This window comes from Rhinopithecus bieti, unplaced genomic scaffold (assembly GCF_001698545.2).
Source record: "Rhinopithecus bieti isolate Rb0 unplaced genomic scaffold, ASM169854v2 scaffold_2272, whole genome shotgun sequence".
Lineage (NCBI taxonomy): Eukaryota > Metazoa > Chordata > Mammalia > Primates > Cercopithecidae > Rhinopithecus > Rhinopithecus bieti.
The window spans coordinates 3080958-3090996 of NW_016804163.1; the positions used below are offsets into that span (position 1 = coordinate 3080958).

The 10039-nt window shown below is 40.7% G+C and overlaps 1 protein-coding gene across 1 annotated transcript; it reads left to right on the top strand.

Moving 5' to 3' along the window:
- Positions 1–343: 343 nt before the first annotated feature.
- DSEL (dermatan sulfate epimerase like) lies at positions 344–9107 on the top strand. Its single transcript, XM_017867088.1, has 2 exons — positions 344–435; positions 1288–9107. Exon 2 carries the CDS (start codon positions 2172–2174, stop codon positions 5808–5810), a length of 3639 nt encoding a protein of 1212 aa, XP_017722577.1. The 5' UTR covers positions 344–435; positions 1288–2171; the 3' UTR covers positions 5811–9107.
- The last annotated feature ends 932 nt before the right edge of the window (positions 9108–10039 follow it).

Consider the following 10039-nt stretch of genomic DNA (forward strand, 5'->3'; position numbering starts at 1 on the left):
CCTGTCTCCGCCCCGCCCCGCCTGCCGGCCCGCGTCGTCGTCTCTCGCCCTCCCCGGGCCGCGCGGCCGGCTGGCAGAGAGCATCGGCGGCCGCGGCGACACCACCGCCTGGGGAAGCGGGCGCTGCGCTGGATACGGCGCCACCGAGAGCGCCCGCCGCCTGCTGGTCTCTGTCCTGCAATTCGGGGTTGCCCTCACGAGCGTCCAGCGTTTCCTGAGGGCGGGCGTGTCCGAGCGGTGTGGGGCGCGGGGACCGAGCGCGACTGAGGAGACCGAGCTGGGGCAGCGCCTGTCGGAGCGCGGGGGACGGCGCGGGGGTCTCGCGGAGCCCCGCGGGAACCTGGCCCTCCGTGCAGAGCAGTTTTCTGGAACTCTCCGCCTCCGCCTCCCTTGGGGCCCAGTGCGGCGCTGAGCCCCCGTCCGCATCTGCCTGAGGTAAGCGGACTTGGTGGCTCAGGGGTCTCTAGCCCTCCTGCCTCAGCCCCAGAGCGGGGAGCGGAGCATGGGGGCGGCAGGGTCGGAGGACGCCAGTGAAAAAATGCAACAGGCGGGGCGGATCAGGAAACTCCTAGCCTGAATGTTTCCTACAGAGGGGAGACTTGTCCAAGACTGAAACTTGCTTAGGTTCTTCCAGCCGCGGACGGGCACGGAGAGGCGTCTTCCGACACCGGGGTCCGAGCTCCCTCTGGCGGCTCTGCCTGAGGACAGGGACGCGGCCACAGGTGAGCGCCAGGCACGGAGCTACCGCCCCTCGGCCTGGCGCCTGGTCATGATTCGCGGTTCCCCTACCGAGAAAAGTGACTGGTCCGAGTAGTTCTCATTAGGAAGATACCTTATGATCCCATGAAAGCTAAACCTTACCCCGGAATTTTAAAAAAAGGTCTTTTCAACTTTTAGTTTTTTGTCCCTCGGTCCTTGGGAACAAGGAATAACAAGGATAGTAGGACTCATCTTTCTGTAAACTGCATTTGAATAGAAACATTTTTTAAGTGACCAAAGACACTTTAGTGGCGTTAAACTATAGATATTGTCTGGAGAATTCAATCTTGTATATTTTGAATTATTAGTTGCTTGTCGTCTGCTGACGGTCATTGGGTTCCAAATAAGTGCATTTAAATGGATAAGAAAAAAATCACTTGCCCTAGCTTAGATTGCAGATAATATGAGATTTCAGTGTGATTCTAAAATTTCTATCAAGTGATTGCAGAATGTTTAAGCTATCAGTTTATGTTCACTCTCAGCATACCTGGAGCCTTAGAGAATTTTTGTTTTGTCCCCCACCCCCAGAAAAGAGTGTCATGAAAAAAGAACAGAAGAGAGACCTCACTGTTGCTGAAAGGGGAATTTTCTTTCCCAGTTGGCGGTTACTTCATGATTGGATGAGAAGTATCTAGGTGGCTGAAGAGATTGCATTTTTATGGTTATACACATGAAGCTGATAAAAGAAGATATGAACATGATTTCTCTTTATCATAATAGGCTGATGAGTAAGTAAGCCTGAAAAATATTTGAAATGAAGGCAGGAATTTTGAATTTTTTAAAACCAACTAAGACTTTGATCACCTGTGAAGGACGTTTCTTTCTCATAAATGGAAGAAAAACATTCACAAGACAAGAAGTATAAAACGTTGAGAGGAATGACAACTGAGTCCACTCACTCGAAGAATGTCAGTACTTTATCATCTTCTTTGGGGAAACATACGCAAATGCGTCATACATGTGTGGTGAACTTATCACCAGTGATGGTTTTCTATGTTAGAAATGACTCTTAATTTGAATTTTGGAGTGCTTTTTCCCTTTTTTTAACAATGTGTGTTCCAAGTCTTTGTGTTACATAGATTTAAGTAAAGGAAGTAAATGTTGAATTCATAGTGTTTTTTAACTGTACCACTTCCCTGTGTATTATGGAAAAATTAGAAATTTTAACGTTCTTCGAAGTTTTACTGGAAGCAAAACTGTGCCAGGGACCGAGATACACAATTTAAGTTTTCTCTTTCTGGCAACTGCACTTGCTTAGAATGTACTGAATGTCAGCTGGATTTCACAGCATATCAGATTTACAGTCTTTGTTTTATCAAGGCCTTTACTGTATGTTTTATACTAACCAGATGGGAAACACATTGAGCATCATATCTGACATGTATGCCTAAGGAGGAGCTCCCCCATGGATCATGGCGTTAATGTTTACAGGACATTTACTATTCTTAGTATTATTGATGTTTGCTTTCTCTACTTTTGAGGAATCTGTGAGCAATTACTCTGAATGGGCAGTTTTCGCAGATGATATAGATCAGTTTAAAACACAGAAAGTACAAGATTTCAGACCCAACCAAAAGCTGAAGAAAAGTATGCTTCATCCAAGTTTATATTTTGATGCTGGAGAAATCCAAGCAATGAGACAAAAGTCTCGCACAAGCCATTTGCATCTTTTTAGAGCTATCAGAAGTGCAGTGACAGTTATGCTGTCCAACCCAACATACTACCTACCTCCACCAAAGCATGCTGATTTTGCTGCCAAGTGGAATGAAATTTATGGTAACAATCTTCCTCCTTTAGCATTGTACTGTTTGTTATGCCCAGAAGACAAAGTTGCCTTTGAATTTGTCTTGGAATATATGGACAGGATGGTTGGCTACAAAGACTGGCTAGTAGAGAATGCACCAGGAGATGAGGTTCCAATTGGCCATTCCTTAACAGGTTTTGCCACTGCCTTTGACTTTTTATATAACTTATTAGATAATCATCGAAGACAAAAATACCTGGACAAAATATGGGTTATTACTGAGGAAATGTATGAATATTCCAAGGTCCGCTCATGGGGCAAACAGCTTCTCCATAACCACCAAGCCACTAATATGATAGCATTACTCACAGGGGCCTTGGTGACTGGAGTAGATAAAGGATCTAAAGCAAATATATGGAAACAGGCTGTAGTGGATGTAATGGAAAAGACAATGTTTCTGTTGAATCATATTGTTGATGGTTCTTTGGATGAAGGTGTGGCCTATGGAAGCTACACAGCTAAATCCATCACACAGTATGTTTTTCTGGCCCAGCGCCATTTTAATATCAACAACTTGGATAATAACTGGTTAAAGATGCACTTTTGGTTCTATTATGCCACCCTTTTACCTGGCTTCCAAAGAACTGTGGGTATAGCAGATTCCAATTATAATTGGTTTTATGGTCCAGAGAGCCAGCTAGTTTTCTTGGATAAGTTCATCTTAAAGAATGGAGCTGGAAATTGGTTAGCTCAGCAAATTAGAAAGCACCGACCTAAAGATGGACCGATGGTTCCTTCAACTGCCCAAAGGTGGAGTACTCTTCACACCGAATACATCTGGTATGATCCCCAGCTCACACCACAGCCGCCTGCTGAATATGGTACTGCAAAAATACACACATTTCCTAACTGGGGTGTGGTTACTTATGGGGCTGGGTTGCCAAACACACAGACCAATACCTTTGTGTCTTTTAAATCTGGGAAGTTGGGAGGACGAGCTGTTTATGACATAGTTCATTTTCAGCCATATTCCTGGATTGATGGGTGGAGAAGCTTTAACCCAGGACATGAGCATCCAGATCAGAACTCATTTACTTTTGCCCCCAATGGACAAGTATTTGTTTCTGAAGCTCTCTATGGACCCAAGTTGAGCCACCTTAACAATGTATTGGTGTTTGCTCCATCACCTTCAAGCCAGTGTAATAAGCCCTGGGAAGGTCAACTGGGAGAATGTGCACAGTGGCTTAAGTGGACTGGTGAAGAGGTTGGTGATGCAGCTGGGGAAATCATCACTGCCTCTCAACATGGGGAAATGATATTTGTGAGTGGGGAAGCCGTGTCTGCTTATTCTTCAGCGATGAGACTGAAAAGTGTGTATCGTGCTTTGCTTCTCTTAAATTCCCAAACTCTGCTAGTTGTTGATCATATTGAGAGGCAAGAAGATTCCCCAATAAATTCTGTCAGTGCCTTCTTTCATAATTTGGATATTGATTTTAAATATATCCCATATAAGTTTATGAATAGGTATAATGGTGCCATGATGGATGTGTGGGATGCACACTACAAAATGTTTTGGTTTGATCATCATGGCAATAGTCCCATGGCCAGTATACAGGAAGCAGAGCAAGCCGCTGAATTTAAAAAACGGTGGACTCAATTTGTTAATGTTACTTTTCAGATGGAATCCACAATCACAAGAATTGCATATGTCTTTTATGGGCCATATATCAATGTTTCCAGCTGCAGATTTATTGATAGTTCCGATTCTGGACTTCAGATTTCTCTCAATGTCAATAATACTGAACATGTTGTTTCTATTGTAACTGATTACCATAACCTGAAGACAAGATTCAATTATCTGGGATTCGGTGGCTTTGCCAGTGTGGCTGATCAAGGCCAAATAACCCGATTTGGTTTGGGCACTCAAGCAATAGTAAAGCCAGTAAGACATGATAGGATTATTTTCCCCTTTGGATTTAAATTTAATATAGCAGTTGGATTAATTTTGTGCATTAGCTTGGTGATTTTAACTTTCCAGTGGCGTTTTTACCTTTCTTTTAGAAAACTAATGAGATGGATACTAATACTGGTTATTGCCTTGTGGTTTATTGAGCTTCTGGATGTGTGGAGCACTTGTAGTCAGCCCATTTGTGCAAAATGGACAAAGACAGAGGCCGAGGGAAGCAAGAAGTCTTTGTCTTCTGAAGGGCACCACGTGGATCTTCCTGATGTTGTCATTACTTCACTTCCTGGTTCAGGAGCTGAAATTCTCAAACAACTTTTTTTCAACAGTAGTGATTTTCTCTACATCAGGGTTCCTACGGCCTACATTGATATTCCTGAAACTGAGTTTGAAATCGACTCATTTGTAGATGCTTGTGAATGGAAGGTGTCAGATATCCGCAGTGGGCATTTTCGTTTACTCCGAGGCTGGTTGCAGTCTTTAGTCCAGGACACAAAATTACATTTGCAAAACATCCATCTGCATGAACCCAATAGGGGTAAACTGGCCCAATATTTTGCAATGAATAAGGACAAAAAAAGAAAATTTAAAAGGAGAGAGTCTTTCCCAGAACAAAGAAGTCAAATGAAAGGCGCCTTTGATAGAGATGCTGAATATATTAGGGCTTTGAGGAGACACCTGGTTTACTACCCAAGTGCACGTCCTGTGCTCAGTTTAAGCAGTGGGAGCTGGACGTTAAAGCTTCATTTTTTTCAAGAAGTTTTAGGAGCTTCGATGAGGGCATTGTACATAGTAAGAGACCCTCGGGCATGGATTTATTCAATGTTGTACAATAGTAAACCAAGTCTTTATTCTTTGAAGAATGTACCAGAGCATTTAGCAAAATTGTTTAAAATAGAGGGAGGTAAAGGCAAATGTAACTTAAATTCGGGTTATGCTTTCGAGTATGAACCCTTAAGGAAAGAATTATCAAAATCCAAATCAAATGCAGTGTCCCTGTTGTCTCACTTGTGGCTGGCAAATACAGCAGCAGCCTTGAGAATAAATACAGATTTGCTGCCTACTAGCTACCAGCTGGTCAAGTTTGAAGATATTGTGCATTTTCCTCAGAAAACTACTGAAAGGATTTTTGCCTTTCTTGGAATTCCTTTGTCTCCTGCTAGTTTAAACCAAATATTGTTTGCCACCTCTACAAACCTTTTTTACCTTCCCTATGAAGGGGAAATATCACCAACTAATACTAATGTTTGGAAACAGAACTTGCCTAGAGATGAAATTAAACTAATTGAAAACATCTGCTGGACACTAATGGATCGCCTAGGATATCCAAAGTTTATGGACTAAATGCTGCAGGTCAGCAGAAATTTGCACTAATAATACTTCCCAACCCACTTTGTGGCTATGAATCAGAAGAGTTTGTTTATTCTTGTGTGTGTGTGTGTGTGCGTGTGTGTGTGTTCAGTGTTATTTGCACAGAGAGATTGTTTTAAAAAATGGCACCATATTTGGCCTAGCAGGATTTATTTTTATGTCATCACCTCCCTTGCCTTTGTTTCTGAAAATTTTGTCTGCTAAAAAGTTTCTGCTACAGAGTGGTAGATGAAGTTACATCGTGGGGATCAGGGGAGATGGGGAACATTTTAAAGGTTTTTGTCTAACTCTCCTTCATCTGTAACTGTGCTAATCTATCTAGAGACCTCAAACACTGCTAAAGGCCTTGCAATTGCTGCTTTACCATGCATCTCTTGCTTTCAAGATGGACTACAAAAGTTCCTTATCCTTTTGAAAAGTTCTTCTGACACACTTACCTTGCACAAAGAAAAAGAAAAGAATTTCTTTTACTGTGTATAATGTGCAGTGATATCACTGAGGAAATGGTGAAAGCTCCTATCAGAACTGTAGGATTTCTTCTGGGAAATACAGATGGAAATACAGAATGAATATGTTTTTCTGAGGTCAGAAACTGACTTTAAAAGCCTCCTTAAAGTTTTTTACTTAGAAATAATAAGGAATAAGTCTTTGAAAAATCTGGGTGCCAAGGGCTGGTAGATTATTTTAGACATGGTTGTCTGTTTAAAACTCTTCTTTCACTTTTTATCCTCCCTGAAGCTACAGCTGTTCACCATCACATCTCTCCCACCCTATCCTTTCTGTCACTGTCAAGCAAAACAATCAGTAGTTACTAATTGCTAAACTCCCAATATTGTGGGATATTTTCCCCCCAGATGATTAATTTTGCAGTAAAGACTGACACAGACTTAGAATCAAATTTATTTTTCTGGAATTAACACTCTGTGACTCAAAGTGGTGCCACTGCAGTGTCTTTTTAAACTGGAAACAGAATTGGAAAACTGCCTGACTTATCTTTCATCCCTTTGAATGAGTTTACAGACTGCCAGTGTCTGCAAAAGTTGAAAGCAAATGGGAGATGATGTCAGAGGCATCTGTTTCCTTTACCATCTGCATCTTATTATAAATGTAGTCGTCATAAAGTGTGGTTTATTTTATTTTGGTAGGATCTGAAATCAAAATGCTTTGCCATTATAAGCCAGTGGAGTAATTACAATGTATTGAATGAAAACATAAGGCAGTGTCGAGACTTGATGAAAATCTCTGTACAGATTGCAGTCTTCTTCCTGATGTTTCAAACCGTAGTTCCCCCAAGCTCTCTAACACTTGGGAGTCTGTCATTCTGACCTAGATAAAAGTGGTTCTTCCTCAGTAGTTTGTTATTATGGCAAAAGGTGCCTCCAGAGTGATAAAGCTGTGGATATGTTACATTCCAGCTAAACCTAACTGGGCTGTCAGTTTTCTTCCATTATAGTGTGAATGGAGGCTGCCCCCCTCCCCCACATCTTCCTTCCCATATCTCTCATGATCGTCCCTCTGTAATGTCAAAATGAATGAAATTCATGTGAATGTAGGTTGAGAGGGCACTGAAGACCTGAATCTACACTATTATTCTCAAGAAAGATTATTCTTTCTATCTCAGAGTTACCAGCCAGCATATAAAATGCTACTTGGATGATATCTACATGAATATTGCATGCTACATGGGTGATAACACTATTTTCATTACTGGTCAGAGTCTCAGTGTTTACATTCAATTCCTAGGATATGTGATCTTGAATCCGATCACATATAAAAAGTCTGGATTGTCAGCAGTATTAGATCTGATCAAGGTAGGAATTATAATTGTGTGCAGGTAGCAAACAAGAAAGCAGAAACTACTGCTTCCTTTATTTTAACATTGTGCAGACAATACAGAAGTGTACCTGTGGGCAGGAGAAGGCCAAATGGAGTATGTGGAGTAATAGGGGAAGAAGAGTATCAAAAAATGAAAAAAAATGAGTTACATTGAGAATGGATATGGGAACATGCCATTGAGAGCAAAATAAAGGTACAGGCTTACCAAAACGATCTTTACAATGTATCCTAGCTTTCACCCCCACGTGGCAATGCAGTTGTATTTGCCTGTTTCTGTATTCACCTACTCCCACCCCAAGGGAAAATTTTAGACATGAACCCTACTATTTAGTTAATTCTAAAATAGAAAGTTTGCTGGAGAAAGTGTCTACTCACAGATTGTCCTGTAAGGAATGTTATGTATGGGTGAGCGGGTGACACATCCATTGGATATGTATGCATGTGATGGTGCCTGAGATCCCTGCCTTAGAAACTGAATTCCCCAGGGAATTGACTCTCCCAGCACATTCCCAGGTCCTGCACTCTTAGGGTGATCTAGGAAAATTTTAAGTAGCTTCTACTCTTATTTTTGTTCTTACCTTTAAAATAATTAAAAGAGGGATTATCACTATCTGACACTTCTGAAAGAAATAATTATAAAGTTTCTTATCTGTAAAATCCATCTTTTTCTACATTAACTTCCCCAAACATAGGCCTAATTGGGATAAATGCTTTTATTAAAATAATAGGATTGACATTTTAAAATTTTGAAAGGACTTATTAATTTTGCGGACAATAGTAGCAAATATAACGGTAAATTTTCAAACAACATAAATTTACTCAGGATGAAATGAAAAGGCCATACTCAGAGTTTAATTTACTCTAATGAAAATTCAGAGGGAATAGGAAATAGGATAATCTGCTCAGGAGAAAGCAGCTGAAGCTGCATAAATTTAATTTGTAGAATTTAATTTAAAATTTAAATTTTAACAAAGAGATGACGCAAGAATATGTATGTTTAGGTGTAGACACCAAAATATTAGACATTTGATTGTCCTTTTACATAGAGAATAACTAATAAATGCCTGACAAGAATGGGACAATCCTTCCATGTATCAGAATTCCCAGGTCTTGCTACATTGCCCTCTGCAAATGTATTCAAAGAAGAACCTCCTCCATCACTTACTTTTGGTTGGCTTCATTGTTCAGCAGTGATTTCTGTCCATCACCAAATATCCTAGGCATTCTTGGTATACAAAGTATATCACAATTACAAGTGAGTAAATATTAATGATAATTTTTGAATTGCTTCGTTTGGCTTAATTAACTTTGATCAGAAATAAAAAAGTTTTCATGTATTAATTTAGGAAAAAACATAAACAGAAGGCAGTATAACACACCACTTCCAAAAGTAAGGGCACCTAACCTTGTTTTTTTTTTTTTTTTTTTTTGGAGACGGAGTCTCACTCTGTCACCCAGGCTGGAGTGCAGTGGTGCGATCTCGGCTCACTGCAACCTCCGCCTCCCGGGTTCAAGCAATTCTCCTACTTCAGACTCCTGAATAGCTGTGATTATAGGTGCACGCCACCATGCTTGGCTCATTTTTATATTTTCAGTAGAGACAGGGTTTCACCACATTGGTCAGGCTGGTCTCGAACTCCTGACCTCATGATCTGCCCGCCTGGGCCTCCCAAAGTACTGGGATTACAGGCGTGAGCCACCACACCTAGCAAGGGTACCTGACATTCTAAGATACCAAGACACTTAATATGTGGGCTATTAGCCGCTTATTTAAATGTCAACCAAATTGTCTAATATATCTGATTAATCATGATTTCACTTCATTTTGGAAGAAAATTATCCATGTAATTTTTAAAGATCCAGATGACTTTGGATTTTTGCATAGACGACGATAGACACTTTAAACAATAGATTCTAACATTCTCTGAAACACTTGAGATGTTTGAGCTACCATTTATATGGGTTATTTGTATGTAGTCCAAGTAACGCATACATGTTTAATTGATTCTGTTTTCATGGATAGATTCAGCTAAGTCTTCCAAGCAATTAGTTTTTTTGTTCATCGTCGTTTTTCCTTCACACATTATCCAGTTATGCAGCACTGGAAACGGAGTGAAGATCGTAAACCGATTTTATCAGACCTATGTATAATAAGACTCCTGTTAATACAAAAATAAAAAGCTAAAAGCAACTTGTCTATGATTGGGATAATTTTATCATAACCCTTTTCCTTAGGTCTTTGAGTAATGCTGTTAAGATTTTGTATGGAGCTGAGGAACCAGCAGTTGGAAAATGCAGGGCAAACTGAATATCGATACCCAAACCCACAATTGTAGCAACTGAACTTGGTCCTTCTCCACCTCCCC